At 40.4% G+C, this 17,497-nt stretch overlaps 1 protein-coding gene across 4 annotated transcripts in view; it reads right to left on the reverse strand.

The window, feature by feature from the left end:
- The window catches only part of KIAA1217 (KIAA1217 ortholog), a 178,075-nt gene that overhangs the window by 24,642 nt on the left and 135,936 nt on the right, over window positions 1-17,497 (reverse strand). For 3 of the 4 annotated variants that reach the window (XM_053945687.1, XM_053945677.1, XM_053945669.1), the window contains exons 7-10: window positions 16,639-16,743; window positions 16,163-16,212; window positions 8,828-8,988; window positions 1,918-2,093 (exon numbers count right to left, since the gene is read on the reverse strand). In XM_053945687.1, the coding sequence (XP_053801662.1) occupies window positions 1,918-2,093; window positions 8,828-8,988; window positions 16,163-16,212; window positions 16,639-16,743 (492 nt within the window). The remainder of the gene's footprint in view (window positions 1-1,917; window positions 2,094-8,827; window positions 8,989-16,162; window positions 16,213-16,638; window positions 16,744-17,497) is intronic. The other variant, XM_053945692.1, reaches the window with a different exon arrangement.

The raw sequence follows: 17,497 nt of genomic DNA on the forward strand, positions 1-17,497 counted from the left end.
GGGTAGGGTTGGAAGGCACCACAGTGAGTCATCTGATCCAACCTCCAAACTGAAGATCAAGTAACAATCTTCAATTGCAGAAGGAAGGACTTTTTAAGCTGAGATCTACCACCTAAGAGTAGTAAATACACTTTTGCAAGTATTGCAGTAATTCTTAGATTCCAGTGTCTCACATGAAGACAGTCTACTGATTTAGTCTTATGATTTAGGAAAGATCAAGAGGGTGACAGTTGAAATCCTAAGAGATGGCAAATTTTGTGCCCTGTTGCTTTGCATTTGTTTGTACATCTGCATGGGATCAGTTTAGTTGTAAATGCCTATAAAGAATATTAACCTTTTTCTCAATAATGTCAGTGACATTTGATGTGTAATTTTGTGCTGTATGCTCTTACTATGAACAGCCATCAGCTACTGAAATGATTGCTGTCAGATGTACTTTTCTGTTGGGCTCTGACCCTGCAAATGAGCAAGTACATGACAAAAGAATCTCACTGGACAAAAGTGATTAAAAATAAATGTTTGTTTCTAGCTTGTCTCTAAAAGAGGTGAAGTAACATTTGAATGATTTAAGAAATTTTCCTGTAACTTTAACAAATGAAGTAGCACAGAAGTAGCAGAAACTATGGGAACAGGAAAAATTCCAAAACCTGGTAAAACAGAACCATATTGCAATCCAAGTCCTATCCTTAATGAACAGCTGTAACAGCGAATGCCATTGGCACTTGACCTCACTCTGTATCCATGTTATGAGTCAATGCCATAAACAGCCATCACACAAATTGCTCTTTCCATAGAGAACAGACAATATAGGAACTTGGCAATGAGCTACACACGAGTGAAGTGAGGAACAGGAAGGGCATTACTTAAGACTACAAATCAGCTGAGAGGATTAATTACACTAGCACGGACCATTACTACACATTCAACCTTTCTTCACAGAACTCTCCCTTAGTAACACCCAACCTTCTCTTTACAGATGCACCTTTTTTATTACAAAAAGTATTAATCTGACAACTTATTGATCAATAGGAAGGAATTTACTCTCTTCAGCTGTCCGGAACTGTACTCTATGGCTCTTTAGTCATAATTTCCAATGACAAGCTGACTAGAATTTTTTTCTCTATTATGGAGCAATTCTTTAGGTGTGAAATGCAGCAATGAGAAATGATTAGTTATATAACATCTTAAAAATGTGAGTGTTAGAATTAGTTAAACTGTTTATTAATTTCAGCTTTATCTTGCCTCCTGCTGACTCTGAACTAAATCAAACAACTTGATCCCACCAGTCTTGGAGGGCCAAAGTTCTGAGGAAAAAACCAGAATCTTCCAAAGGAACTTTACAACAAAACAAGCTATGCAGTTAAGCAGATGGAAACTTCAGTGAATACAGTTTAGACAAGGACTGGCATTGTTGACTGTAATTAAATTTCACTCCTCTATTTGAACTTCCCCTACCTCTCCCATGCAGTAGCCAAAGCATTTACTATTGAAATCTGATTTTTGTACTTAAAGCCAAACTCATTACCTTCCTTTGAATCCCTTTGCTCTTGAGGAAATTGCTCCCTCCTTCCCTAAAGCATAATACATAAGGCTGAAGGGGGAACTAGGGTAGAGGGAGGCTTTCAGAATACAGGGGTGGGCATGGCCTTAGTCCTCTCCTTTTACAGGGGACTTCTGAAGAGGCAGAAACTCTTGGTACTGCTGGGATTTACCCAGTGGGCTGTGCAGAGAAGGCCTCCCAGTCAGGACCAGTGAGTTGAACAACACAGACATGGTTTTACAGCCAATGTTATACACGACAAGGAAACGTAGTTAGAACAGCATATACAAATGCAGTTTACCTGGTGGTAGAAGTTTCTACTTTATGGAAGAAAAAGATAGGCAAAAGCAACAATTTGAAGAGGTTTCTCAACCCACCATAACTTCTTTACAATCTTTTCTTCCTCGCTGAGGTATTTCTGCCTCTCTTGTTCCACCAGGTTGCGCTGTCGCTGCACAGGATCTTCAAGTCTCTTCACTGTTTCGATCACTTTGCCATTGATTTCTAGCTCTGCTTTCTTCACCATTGCCCTCAGCATCTCCTGGTTCTGCAGCTGTTGCAGAAAAGAAATCAACTTCAGTTTTTCCTGCTTGACTGACATCCCTGGCAACAGAATACACTGCAGAGCTCAGAAGGTTAGGATAAATACCATCCTACAGTGAGTGAGTGTTTTCACCTTCTCTCCCTCTTTAGCTGTACCTATAAACATTATTCCATCTATATATATAACTTCCAGTTTCAAACTGATAACCAAATATGTTGGGATCAGTATATCACCTTCAATGCATAACTTCTGCATGGATTGTGGCCCCTTTATTCTGCTTGGTTCAACATGAATCAAGAATTAATTACACCTCACGAGAATGCCGGATGCTTGACTTCCCCTTTCCATGTACCTCACACAAGCTTATGCATCTCACAGCCAATACGTGCCTAGTGGATAATCCCACAAATTAATGTCGTGGCTGGAATGCACTGCTGTTTTCAGAATGGAGATTTTCAGTCTCTCAAGTGGCAGAGGAAGGACTGTAACATGTGGTCTAATTTGGTACAGGTATACAGCTCATCTGCAATACATAAAACCTCCTTTACCCACCAGAAAAAGAAACCCTTTATAATACAGCAATTTTCTGAGAACTTCAATTCACACCTTCTTTCTTGTCTTAGCCTGATGGTAAGTAACTCAAGTATTAATTGTCTTGCTGATAGTAAGCTCCGGGAGCAAAACAGAGGTAAGAATGCAAACTAGGCTGTACTCTTCTGTGGGTAGCCCTGGAGCAGCTATGAGCCACACTCACAAACCAAACCTGTTTAAGTCTGTTACGCAAATCACAAGATTCAAAGTGATAAGCAGGACTCCACCTAGACACAGTTTTAAGATACAGGCAACATGAACACAACTCTGTTAGCCCAGGAGCCATTTCATACTGTAAGACTTTAAAAACCACCTGTTTTAATTGGGAACAAAATTCCCATTTTAAAACTAGCACTTGAACTGTCAGTTGCCTTCTAAACATCCAGGCTTAACAACCAAATCACATTTAACACACAAAATAAACCTATGACCTAACAGGAAGAATCATAAAAATGGGATACCTACAACACAGTATAATGTAGTAAGCCTTCTCCAAAATCTATTTAAGAGAATTCATGAGAGTTTTAAAAAAAAAAGTGCCTTTGCTGAGACAATTCTTTCCAACCAATATGAGCGCAAGAGAAACAAACTCAGTTCCTCTTCTCTCTTCTCCAACTACACAACTACAATGAGAGGGAGGGTAACACCTCACTGCAGGGGGATGTGTGTGTGTGTGTGTGTGTGTGTGTGTGAAATCTGAGCTGTGACAAGCAGGAGCTAGCTCAAATTCAGATAAAGAGAAGTGTTAGTAGTTAGTGAAAATATGAAGCTGAAAACATTTCAACAGCACAGAAATATATAAATAAAACCTAGATTATTTTGAAGACAATGTGTATTTTCCCCATTATGGGAATAGTGTTTGGATTTGATAAATTAAAATCTCTTACTGCAGGGCCAGTACAACTACCTGAGATACACACTTCTTTCATTGTGTCATATTTTCAAGTAGGAAAACCTAAATGAATGAATAAATGAGTGAATGAGCATGTGACACTTCAGTCATACAATTTATTCCCAGCTCTTTAAAAAGTGGGGAAATTTGACACGTGGAAGTGAGTTAGCATCTGTGAAACAACTGATCCGAGGTCAGTGAGAAGGTCAGTAACAGAGTTAGACTTAAGTCTCAGGTGTCCAGAATTTAAGTCCTTGATGTTCCTCAGCTGGTAACAGGGACTTCCACTAATAGCAAAACTGAGTGTGTGTGAGTGTATGAGGTTGTGAAATGGCAGGCACATGTTTTTTCCTATTATGGGGGTATGTAGAGGAGCTATATTTATTGTTGTGATGTGTACAGCTAAGGTGTTTGTCACTTCCATTTATGAAGTGCTTGAACAATACCAGGAAGTTTCAGTCATAAAAGTTCATCTATTTCTGCTAATAAGGATAGGCAATAAAAATGTAACACAGCAAGATTCCAAAAAATCTTGTATGTTGAAGACTCCCAAACCTCAGTGTTTGGAGTGAGCTCTTTAAATTTGGGACATGACTTAGTCTTGGTCGCAAAGAAATGTTTTTACTATTTCTATGAAAATTCATGCAATAATTGGCTAGTTATAGAAAACCTGAGTTTGTTCATGCTTGGGGAACAGGGTCAGAAGACGAGAAGGGAGAGGTACATAGGGGTTCAGAGAGACAAAGGAAAGAACTGTGGGAGCGGAGCAATTGTGTCAGTCAGCAGCCAAAGGACAGCATGAGGCAGGGAGAGCAGGAGCACAGGGAGAGAGCTGTGGCTCAGAAGGAGAAGGCACTCTCCGGCCATCCCATTTACCTCCATGTTCTGGTACTGAACTTCATTCTTACCTTTCTTCTGCCAGCAGAATCAGATGTGACACTCCCTGGCTAAGTGCACACCCCACTTGCCCCTCTGACCACCTCTGCTAGTTACTCCACCAGCTCAAACAAAAGATGTTTTATGGATTTGCCATAGTTATGCTGGTTCCACTCAACAGAACCTTTTGTACTATAAGCTTGCTTGAAAACAAGCCAAATAAACCATCTTAAACATTCATTCTTGAAGACGCTTTCTTGAAACAGTACTGAAGTTCTAAAGGCACGTGCTAAAAGTAGGGAAAACCAATACAGGCTTTCCTGTCACGAATAAATGGCAATTACTTGCTAATTAGAGTTACCTGACCTTGTAACTCCAAGAAGCAATCAAACAGAAACAAATTTAGCATGCTTTTTTAGAATTCTAGCATCCTCTCATACATTCCTGTAGCAACATATTTCTCTCTCTCTCAAGATTTTTCATAGAAGTGCACAGAGAGAAAGGAAGAGAAAACAATTTCTATTTCTACTCCTTGTTTTTCTCATGTGGAATGTGCTTAGAGAATTGTTTACCTGGAGTGATTCTGGTGAAGATTGTTTGGGTCTGATGGCCAATCAGATCCACCTGTGTCTAAACTGTTGCAAACAAGGTCACAAGTTAAGCGTAGTTATAGTAGTTAGAGAAAGTATGTAGTTTTAGTATCTTCCTTTATATAGTATCTTAATATGTTATAGCATAGTTATAATAAAGAAATCATTCAGCCTTCTGAACTGAGTTAGACATCATCATTTCTTCCCATTAAGTTCACCTACATTTTACAATACATTCTTTACCCTTGGTTCTCACTTTCAGCCTCATCAATCTCTCCAGATACCCTCCTTGCCCCTCTTCTTCACCTTGTTCTTCAGCCATTACTTGTCACTGCTCTCACACAACAAGTACCTCAGCCCTGCCTCTGGTACTCACTCCAAGAATGATCTGATAACTAGTTCAGTTCCCTTTGAACCAATTATTATCTATGAGACAGGTAACTAGAAAACCAAGTATTAGTTCACAACCCTGCTCCTCATTAGGAGACAAGTATGACCTGCCCAATGGGAGCTTCCCACCTCCCCATGAACTCCAGTGCACAGCCACAAACAGCAGCTGGCTACCTGCAGCTCAGGACCTCTGTAGAATCTAAACACCTAGTTCCTGAAGTTTGGTACCATTAATTGATTAAAGCCAGCGTCTCCAGTTCTATAATGCAGCTCAGAATATATTTGAATTCTAAGTCAAAGTTACACTTATGAAACTGAGTATCATATACCATTTATGACAGTGTTGCTATTACAGTTTCTGTCTTTTCTGCAGCACTCACTTCCCTGCAAACGGTGCCCTGAGAGAAGGAAAAGGATGCATGCATACACCTTCCTAATGGGGAACATTAATCATATCTAACTGCGTCCCCTTAAAGTGAGTTCAATTAAAGAAAAGAAGGAATAGACAAAAAAATCCAGTCCACATGCAAGCTAATGATATAAACCATGTACTCCAAGGCTTGGTTCAAACCTGCTACTAAGAGTTCTTAATACCTGGGAGCACAGAATGAACAATGCCACTAAAGTCATCATGGGCTCAATTCTTACCAGTGACAAATCCATTCAGGACAAAGCCTGGGTTACAGCCCATCTCTTGCATTGAGGAAAACTCCACAGCACCATGAAGCTAGTCTGTCCTGAATGTCTCTGAAAATCAGAGCACTTAGAACATGCAAGAGGTGTACACAGCCTCTAGCAACAGCCATAAGATAAATGTCTGTGTGCTACGAATCTCTGTTCAAAATCCAACCACATCTTAACTTTTTGGTGGCATCTTACAATGTATGTTTATCTGGTGTGTGAATCAATAAATTTGGATCCATTGCTGCTGGATATGGTTTAAAAAGAAGATTTTGCCAGCACAAACAAAGGATACACAAATGAATGGGTCTTTTCTATCATGTATTTCTCTGATTCTATTAAGAAAATTAGTATGAACTTACGGTGGTAACATCAATTGAAAATTAAACAATAGACAATATTAAACATAGTTTTATGTCCTGATCCTGTTTCTTAGTTATCCTGCCAAATTTTGTGCCTGTGCAATCTTTTTCATTTTTTGAAGTGTTTCTTCTAGTCTGTCACTGTATAAAAAAAATCACACAAACAGGAACAAACTGACTGCCAGACCAGGAGAAACAGTGAAATTGAAAAATAGGAAGCACTGTCAAACATGAAATGAAAACAATCTGGGAAACCAGAAAAATACTTTTTCCCTTCTACTTATAATTATTTTTGAAAAAAACATAGCACAACATATTTAATTTAAAATGTGATATTGCAACACTCTTTAGTTTAAAACACCGCCTGTTTCACTTGCTGCCCTACAAATTGTGAGCCTTTTTTTCAAAATAGTTCAGGAATGCCATGACAGAAACTCTCATTGATGGAATTTATGTGTAACATACCAAAGTTTCCCTTGAGCTACAGGTTCTTCCAACTGACTTTCAAAATTTCTCAACTTCCCATTAGCTCAATGCACCAAGTTTGCTATAATTTCAGAATTAAAGGAAGCCAGCCAGAGTTAATGAGCACACTCGGGATATGTCCTTTTTCCCTTCTCAAGACCTCCTTGGCAGCATTGATTTGTGCAGATGGTAAAAACTTTTTCACTCCTGTGTGCCACAATGTTAGGTCTGATCAAAAGCAAAGCTTCTGCCCCGGGCAGGGCCACAGAGACAAAGCTCAGCTGGGGAAAGGCCACCTCCTTGGTGGGCAGCCCTGTGAGAAGGATGAACTCCCTGCCTCCAAGCAGCACTGCAGCCTCCAGCCACTTTGAGGCCACATGCTGAGCACAACTGGGGGTCAGACCGAAGGCATTTGCCAAGAGCTGCATTTGGCACATGCTGTGGAGAAGGACAGAGGGGCTGCAGTGGTTTGCAGCACAAATGTGGAAAAATATGCACTTACACATAATGTGCCAGGGCAGAGATCACATGCCAGTGTCTTCAAATCAGATGGGGAACACGATGGCTGGCACGTAGGCAGCACTGCTGAGAATAGCTTTTGAAAGGGACATTTGCTATTGGAGCATACTCATCCTAAACCGAAAATATAAATACATGGGAGCTGTATCACAGGCAGAAGTCACCTGACACAACTCTTTGCTCCAAACATCTTCTGCCATCTCTGCATTCCCAGCAAACAGAGCACAGGATGTTGTCACAGGACCTTCAGTTGGACACATTTTCCTATACTGATGTTTACCTCACCCTTCTGCTCCTTTGCTCTATGACTGGTTCATAATTTAATTTCCTTTAGATAAGGAGGTGAAGGTAAAACATGCTCTGAACTCTGATTTGTATTATCATTATTTTGTTCTAAAATTTATCGGCAAATCAAACGTGATTCACATGGTACCATCACCCTGGTTATAAAACCAGTAGCTGCAGCCCTACAGCAGCTAACATGTGTTGTCACTTTCTGGGTAAGGAGGACTGGCAGAGTACTGAAGCTTCCCCCACTGTCCACTTTGTCTTACAAGAAAGTGCTCTGCCTTCTCTTCCATCTTCTGAGACAATACACAGTGCTCTTCAATTTCCAATCAAGTAAAAGGCTGAAGACCTGTACAGCTGCATATGCTTATTTTTACAGTGTCTGAGATGAACAGTATATATTTATATTTGCAGCACGACTGCATGTGCCAACATAGTATTTCTGTTAACTCTTCATTGGTTGTATCCTTTCTTGCAGGTTTTGAGGTGTTGACATGTATTAGGAAGGTATTGTTGAAACCTGAGTGTAAGTAGGACACAAACCTTTGCAGCAACTTTACCATTTTTCTTACTGTTCAAGTTGGCTATTTTTCTGGATTCTGTAAATACAGGACTCAAACTCTGCCTTAATGCATATCTACTGATCCTCAGCTACATTTGGGTTTTCTGACATCAAAGTTGTTTATTCAGGGACTTAAGATCTGTCTCAACTGTAAACAGTATGGAGCAGGAACATGGTTCTTCTGGCATACAGCACATAGCATAGCAGGGTCCAAACTGTAATCACAGACTTGATATTACTGTAATATAAATAGTGCTTTAATGTATAGGGTATCCAACAAAGCTAGAAATGATTTTTTTTTGCAATATCTGAGCAGCAGTAGTTTAACTGAGCTAAATCTCACACCTCAAGGACTATGTAAACTTTTGTGTCTGTAGTAGTAGTTGTGTCTGCCCTTTGCTAGAACTCTGCTACTGAGACTCACTTGTACAAAAGGTAAAAGAGAGAAAAAGAGAGAGGGGGAAGGAGGAAAAAAGGCATTTGCTGACAACCCACCTTTTTCCCCAGCATTATCCAGATAATCGTACCTGTAGCTGCTTCATCTGATGCAGCTGCAGCCGCAGATCCGACACGTTGCGTTTCATACCGTGCAGGCTGACGTGCATTGCTGGGGCTCCAGCGGGGTGATGGATGACAACTGACTCCACAGCTCCCACTGCATTCTTCCCCCCAGGTATGTTGGCAGCACCTGCAATAAGCAGCAGTACAGGTTGAGTACACAGCAGAGAAAGTGCAAACACGATCCCTCCTCTGCCCACTGAATCTACAGGTATTTCACACAGATGGACGAGAAAAGCAAATGACGGATGCGAACAGGGGACTGGCACCTCCTTATCCAATATATTTTGAGGGAAGCCTGCACAGTATCAGAGTGTATCTTTGCTGGAACCTCAGTTGTACTAAAGCACTGCATTACTCCAGGACTGCTTTCTACCACATGTAGTGGAGATAGGATAATAAGTTGTAACTCCAGATTACACAAAACAGCAACAAATCAAATTGGTTCTGAAAGTAACTTTGGGACTGTCCTCCCAGGAGATGTCTGAGACCAAATTGATGCAAAATCATTCATAGGACTCCTGAACTACATATTTGTTGATTAATCATCACAGGAGATGGATTCAGTCAGGCTGCCAAATATGGGGAAAAGATTTCTATAGAAAATCTTGCTTCACTGCGTAAAGGACAATTGCATTATTTGTACCAAGTATCTCCAGCAGCAACCCTATAAAACCAGAGAAATTAAATGATGGTGTGGCAGAGGCTCTCCAGCCAAGTTGCATCCACCCCACTCCCTTTTAGTCTGTCAGAAAGGAATACAGCATAACACAAGGAAATGAGCTGAGCCACACTCTGAAAATAATCATTGTTGTCCTCATAAAACTTTGTTAAAGAATGCTGTTCCTCTGCACAGGAACAATGCCAAGCTTGTTCTTTTCAGTCTCAAGTACCTGGGAAGAAGCTCTATTTAGAGAGAACAAGCAAATTCCAGCTCATCAGCTAATAGAAATGTCAGCTCCTTCTCACATTTTGCACTTACACACCCATATTCTTCAAATTTTTTTTCTAATGTGTCCCTTCCCCCCTCCCCAACAGACAAAATGACAGACTATCATTATGACAAACTTCATTTTTTAAGTCCAGTACTACATAGTCCTGCAAATTCTTCTCATCATCACACTGCCAAATCCACCTTATTCCTTGATCCCAAATGGCACAGATGGCTGCTGCTCCCTGAACTATGGCCCCTCACTACAAGAAAGACATTGAGGTGCTGGAGCATGTCCAGAGAAGGGCAACAAAACTGGTGAAGGGTCTGGAGCACACTGGTGAAGTGTGATGAGCAACAGCTGAGGGAGTTAGGGGTACTCAGTCTGGAAAAAAGGAGTCTCAAGGTCGTTATTGCTCTCTACAGCTGCCTGAAAGGGGGCTGGAAGGAGATGGGAGTTGGTCTCTTCTCCCAGGTAACAAAAAATAGGACAAAAAGAAATGGCCTAAAGTTACAGCCAGAGACATTTAATATTAGGAAAAATTTCTTCAACAAAAGGGTCATCAAGCATTGGAAGAGTCTGCCCAGGGATGTGGTTGAGTCACCATCCCTGAAGGTATTTAAAAGATGTGTAGATGTGGTGTTTAGGGACCTGGCCTGATGGTGGACTCGGCAGTGTTAGGTTAATGACTCGACTGGATGATCTGGAAGGTCTTTTCCAACCTAAATAATTCCATGATTCTATTCTATTATTAGGTCATTCCCTACTTCAATTTCATCCTTTTCTATGATTAAAAAAAAGAAAACTGAAGAAACAGAAAATAGCTCATCAATGGTTTTACACAGGGATTTTGGTCATCATCTGCTCCCACAAGCACACGTTCTATCAAGTTTAATGAAATCAAACAAAAACCAGTGTTGTGAGCTTTGCCTGCTGAAGGCAAATTTTCAGTGCACTGAAGTGCATGACACATCTTCTGTCTGGAATGAGTATGACTCCCAGAGTGGGAGGTTCTCTCCCCATGCTCTCATCCCTTGTAGTCTTTTGAACTATTCCTCCAAATGTCCTGACTACAGCTCAGCACAATAACACACTGTTACTCCTTTTCCAACAGGTGTGGATACCTCAAATACAACCTTTGCAAAATTCATCTGGGGGAAGCATTCTTAAAGGATGGAAATCACACCAGCCTGTTTTTATTTTTTAAAAAAGAATTTTTAAGAATCCTATTTGTTACTTTACCTTCATTTGCAATTCTGCTCAATAAAAGCACAGGCCCCTCTGGCTGGATCCATGCTACATACAGTGTGCCATGCCATGGGCTTCTGGAGACATGCTCAGACAAAAAGCTCTTCTAGCTTGGTGCAGGCTGTTGTAATGCTACACTGTCCCCGAACCTGCTCCAGCTAGATCTGCTTGGTGCTTCAACAACAGCACTCATCAATTACACTGCTGAGCAAGCTGCTGCACATTTTTGCTATACTCCAGTATGATTCAATGGTCTCTTGACTTTCAGAGAGCTCCTTAACAGAAAGCAACACTCAAGAAATAAACAGTCCTTGTTCACTGCCATTATGTACCCACTCCATGCTTCAGTCTAATGTATGCTAATACTTATCTGTCTACATGTACACTGCAGTTTCTCCTACAGTCAAGCATCTATTTCCCTCCCACAGGCACTATTTTTTGCCTTTTTTGTTTAAGAGAATGGTATTTAGTTCATAAACCTTACAGACAGAAACCACCAGAGAGTCTGAAAAATGTGGATAAGCCTCCAAGATTTCTGATCCCCAGCCACAAATCTGGACTATTTTTGAAAGCATACCTACCTTTCTGCTGTTCTTTGCCTCAAGCAAAAGCTCCAAAACCTCAGCCCCTGACCCTGTGATGAGGCTGCCAAGGCATGAATCAGACCCCACCAGTCCCTCCCCCCATGCTGGACCCCAGTCAATTCACATATTTTCTCAGGAAGGGGTGCCTGCTTTCCTTTTAGTGTAGATGGACTGTGATCTGCTTCTGTAAGCAATAAATGTCTCCAACTCCCTCCAAAGCAGCTCTCCTCCTCACTGCTGCCTCAGCCACCTCTTTTCACCATTAGGTGCTCTTGGCTGCCACAGTGTCCCTGCTGCAGAGTGCCCAGAGCCTGGGAAACATGCAGTGGGACTGCAGACTCCAGCGGGTGTGAAACACAGGACACTGAGTGAGCAATAACGATCAGCAGCTGATTTCTCACAAATTCATATTTTCATCAAGAAGAATAAAAGGGCAGCTGAATGAGGGGCTGCTTCATCTAGGGAGTGTAGCTCACTGTTGGAAATAGTCCCAGGCTGTAGCTTTGTGATTAGATGTGAGGCCAGATGGATTAAAGGGAAAGAAACAGCACTGGCTCTTGGGTTTTTAAATAAACCCCTTCTTGAGCTAAGTAAGGGGAATTCAACCTCCCACCATAATTTCCTAATATGTACAAATAAAAAAGTTAGCTTTTTACAAAGGCTAATGAACTACACTGCCATTTTAGAGTACAAAGAGAACTGAAGTGCAGAAAGAGGAAAGGTTTGCTGTGTGCTCAGGGGATAAGGAACATGACTTCTACTCTCTGACACCTGACCTTTGCAATGGCTGCAAAGACATTGCTCTCCTTCTGTTTTCCAGATTTTTTTTCTTTCTAAAATGCTAAGATTTTATTTCAAAGCAGTTGGCACAAAAGGCCATCAGAAGACACTCCACAATGTTTTTTGTTTTTTTTTTTTTTTCACAAATAACTAATCTAATTAAAGAGACACAATATTTTCAAGCATTATTTGGAGAGACGTGACAGTTACTAGATGGCACTAAATCAGCCTCAAAATAATAAACTATTCTATATATACATTAGTATGCAACTTCACCTCATTGACCCAAAATTAATTCTGGATCATATTTTGTCTGCAAATGCTGACAGAGTTCTAAGACTAGCATGATCTGTCTTTGAATCTGAGATAAGCAAGCAGATATAGACAATGATTTAATTCAGAGGTCATCATAGCAAGAGTCATGCACGTGAGAAGGGCACACAGATATGCACAGACGACAAGACAGTTCACAAAGAACGAGGAATCAAATCTGGGCCCTATGTTTGTAATACTTCCCCCTGCTGCCATCTCCCTCTTGTTTTGTGATATTTCTTTTCTTGGTAATCCATGAAACAACTGATCCCAATTTAATAAATGAATCCAGGATTTAGTCTATCAATCAATCCCCAGCTGATGAACAAAAATATGACAGAAAAGAGAGTGTGTAAGTATTTCTCAGGGTATTTGTTAGTAATCTCTTGGTGACTCTTACTAGTATGGTTTGGTTTTAGAATCACGTGTTGTTTCTAGGAGTTCCTTGATGCCATTTGTGTCTCAGGAACTGAAGATCTTTATAAGGATTCAGAGATGGAATTTCTCCTGACATTAGCAGAAGAGACATAGCCAGTCTGTGGAGGGTTACTGCTCTTTGAACCCATCCCCCATGAAAGAACTGAGCCTAAAGCAATAAAAGATAAGAAATGCAGACAAGCATTGTCATTCCAGACTCATCTTCCTCAGTGAAAAAGCTGGGTTTCTTCAGATTCCTTAATATTTGGGGCTAAAGAAATCACTGGCTTCCACAGACCAGCAGAGCAAAAGCAAGTTAAATACAACACTTTGGTTCCTATGACATACCAAACAGAGTATTCACAATCTAGCTACATAGAGTTATCTAGGGTTTGGAAATTTTGGTTTCTTTCCCATCCCAATGGATGTAGTCTATTTTTTGCACAAAGGTCTCCTATCATTGGAACACATACTATAAAATACAATGTTGGTTCAACATTGATGACACAATATTAACTTGCACAGATGTTTTATTTTTTAGAATGGGAAGCAATTCAATTTTTGCTTATCAGAGTTCTAGAAAGGACTGTTCAATCAACATTTTATACCACTTTGTCTTTCAAATAGTCTCTGAAAGTGCTAAAACTGATATCTCCAGTGCACAGTTATCAAGTGGAATTGTAAAGTGAGAGTCACTGCCTAAATGGCTATATGTAATAAAGACTGGGGTGAATTGAAGAACAAAACAGCAGTCAGCAGAAGTGTCTCTAGCTTCTGCTGGTGTGTTTGAACCCAAGCATATTTACAAAAAGGAGAAACATTCTGTAGTATATTCTGGCACACTGCCTTATTTTCAAGTAAGCCAAACTGCATTGACTCACTGGACCATGTCCTGAGCAATTCCAGGAACAAAAGTCTGAAAATATTCCATTATACAAGACTATTCTTTTACACAGCAGTCTTCAGTAATAGCTGTTGTGGGTTAAAATACTGCAGTATACTGGGGTCATCACACCTTGTTTTCCCTACCTGCTACAATTTAATTTTGTGGCTGAATCATGTTGGAAGGACAGGGTATAGGGATGGAGGTGCTGGAGTTACAACTATACTTTATAGCACTGCTAGGGATCCTTGTAGACTGCTGGCTGCATGGCTGCTCCCACTGTCCTTTCCCCTTCTCCCAAGCGATGAGAAAGGCATCTAGAGCACAAGCTGAATGCTGGAATCCTTACTCACACACTGGACAGGCATATGGCCATGTGACAAAGCCAATGTCTCTGTCAGTAAGTGACAGAAGATGATCTGGCCTGCGACAGTAAATTAAGTCTCCACCCTCCATCTCCCCACTATGTTTGCACATGCATCTGTTAGATGTAATATTATCATTTCAAGTCATATGATAAGGTAGTGAATAAGGAGTATTTGAGAACAACAATGCCAGAAAATGGCTGCTGGTCTGATGAACCACACTGTTCTGGTGGGCTGGGTATGACTTCCCAGGGAATCTCCACTTTTGCTTTATGTAAGGTTGTTTTCCCAATGAATACTGTGCCATTTCTCAGTTGAGTACACATTTACACATGCACACACAAACCACTACATAATTCAGGTTTAAAGGGACCTCTGGAGGCCCAAACTCCCACCCAAAGCAGCACCCACTTAGATCAGGTCCTCCGACTGAGTGCCCCCAACCAAGTACTTGTCTGAACTGGTTCCATCACAGGGAAAGCAGAGAGGCTGCTGTTACAATGCACTACAAAGAGGAACACAAGGCACTGTATGTGCTGGTTGTGAGGGTTTCATAAGTGCTTTATATGAGGTGAGGCCTGTGCAAGTGGGAAATGCCATAAATTCTCAGTCTATAAGGACACTGCAATAGGGAAAAACTGAAGACCATTTTGCGGCTGTTTTGAGTAATGACAGACTTTTCACTATATTGTCTGAAACTCAAAAATTACAACTTATTTCTTCAAAGCTCTGAGTATTCTTCTTCCCATCCAGAAGGGAAGAGTTGGAACAGCACCAGAGAGTGGCTTGGGAGCAAAACTTCAGTACCAGGACTTTAGCTCTTTCTCTCTTCCACGTGGTTGATAGTTTCCAGGTCTAGTTTGGTTTCTGTCAATTAGGAGGACATAGTGCAATTCCAGACAAACAGGAATCCTGTACGTGAGCTAACAGCTCCAACAGAAAGGCTAGTTAGGAGCATAATAGGTTTGCTAATAAATGTGTGTGGTTTACTACCTGCCGGGCACAGACCTCCCTGTGGGAACAGCACTACCAGGAAGCAGGGAACTGCCCGTATTTGCATTCAGTGCATGACAAAGGTGAAGAGGAGGCATATAAGCACACGAATACCCTGCGGACTTCTCCAGCAGCAGCCCGTACACAAAGAGCTTCAACCACATGGAAATCTTCTTTGCCAACAGTTTTAACTCAATCTTTTACACACTTAACAGCTCTCCAGGTGGGATGCTAAAACAAGACCGGCTCTTACTGGCTCCTTAATTGGTGCTTGCTCAGAACAGTTTAGGCGCAGGCTAATAATTAGGAACAGATCAATGTGGCTTAATCAGGGAAAGTGCTGTCTGGCTGACTGCTAAATTTCTTGGTGTCATTACATCCGTAGTATCCTAGTGACAGAAGGACCTTAGAAAAAGTTGAGGTGAGAAGAAAAGGAATTAAATATTTAGTCTTCTATAGCAATCGAGACATATCTAGGGTTAATAACAGATACATACACACTCTATAGACAGGACGAGTCACCAGAAAATTCACCAGATGCAGAGGCTCTGCATCTCATTTAAACCATTCAGCACAGGTGGGAAATTCATTCCAAATACCATCTCAACCTGTCAGAAATTCCTCTCTTAAAGATGTGATCGACTCCCATATCCTGCACTTAAACTTTAGTTCTGACAGTACAGCCATGGAAATTTAAGTAAATTTGACATTTCCATAAGCTGGGATGTTTGTAATGTTAGAGCTATTAATATACCTGAATAAGTTGTAAATTAAAAGTGAATTATCTTACCTGCCGTGTCAGTGCTGCTCTTGCTGGACACAATTTTCATCATCTTCTCACTAAATAATAACAAGAAAAATTGTAATTTTAGTTTACTAACTATTAAAACTGTAGTGAAGTTTATATTCAACAAAATTAATGGCCTTGTCTAACATATAGATTTTTTAATTTAAATCACCAGTAATTTGTCAGTCATCAGTAATTTTTTTTAAATCACCTTTTAGTAGAAGTTAAGCAATGAATGAAGTATAAGCAGTAGAAAGCACAGAGATGTAGCTACATTATTTCTTTTTATTACAAGGAAGACTAATCGCAGTTAATATCCATCTATCATTTGGCATATTCTTCCTCTCTGCCTAGCATTCTCATGGAGATGATAAAGAAACTTAAAAATGATTGAGCATTCAGGATTTCTTTACTATTACATTCAGATATATTTTTGTTGATTGATTACTAAAATCATTACAGATGAATTCTGTTTTTACCTAGAAGAATCTTTGCTATTACTTGTATTTGGCCCTTTAAAAAGCGCAGACTGAACAAGACCAGTTAAACTGGCAATCTGTTTCTCCATGGCTTGTATCCTCTCTCTGTAAGACAAGAGAACCGTTTGTTAAAGCCAGATATATTTGCTTTCAGACTTGTTTTTCTAGGTGAACGATTACCACAGGATTGGAAAGACACTACAGAGTTTGTGCAAAGGCCCTTGGGTACAGTTTGCATATACCTTATTGCAGCAGCTTACCACATCTCGGTTTGGACAGCTTTTGTGTTGTAACAGACAATTTTAAAAAACCTGCTTAGTTAAAAAGAACAAAACAAACAACCAAGTAATAAACTTCTAATGACCTCACAAGACAGGCACCTAAAACAATTTGTTAATGCCACTTGGAACTAGTGAAAAAGTCTTTTTCAGCATTACATGCATTTTCTCTTTTTCCTACACTGGGCCAATCATTTTGTCTGTACTTAAGGTTTCAGGATTAAAGACTTTACACTTCTTCTTGTCACTATTTTTACTTTCTCCAGACCCAGGGTTTTTGTCTGGGAAGCATTTAATCTGCCCAAGCTGACGACTTTCCAGTCCAAATCCGTTCCACCTGACATCACAACTGTCTGCTTTGAAAAGGACAGAAATGTGACAGAGAGGCACAGGACACCAAATGCAGACTGTACAGCAATATTACAATAAAACAGATTTTATTTCATGCGCATATCCTGAGAAATTCCCAAAAAGTAGAAGAAAAGAGATGTAGAACTGCAAGTTCTACAAGTAAGTATAAGCAATGCTTTCCATAAGATCCAAAGGTCACTAAACAAGAACAATAACTGTTTTTTTTATGC

The sequence above is a fragment of the Vidua chalybeata genome, chromosome 1 (genome assembly GCF_026979565.1).
Source record: "Vidua chalybeata isolate OUT-0048 chromosome 1, bVidCha1 merged haplotype, whole genome shotgun sequence".
NCBI classification, from domain to species: domain Eukaryota; kingdom Metazoa; phylum Chordata; class Aves; order Passeriformes; family Viduidae; genus Vidua; species Vidua chalybeata.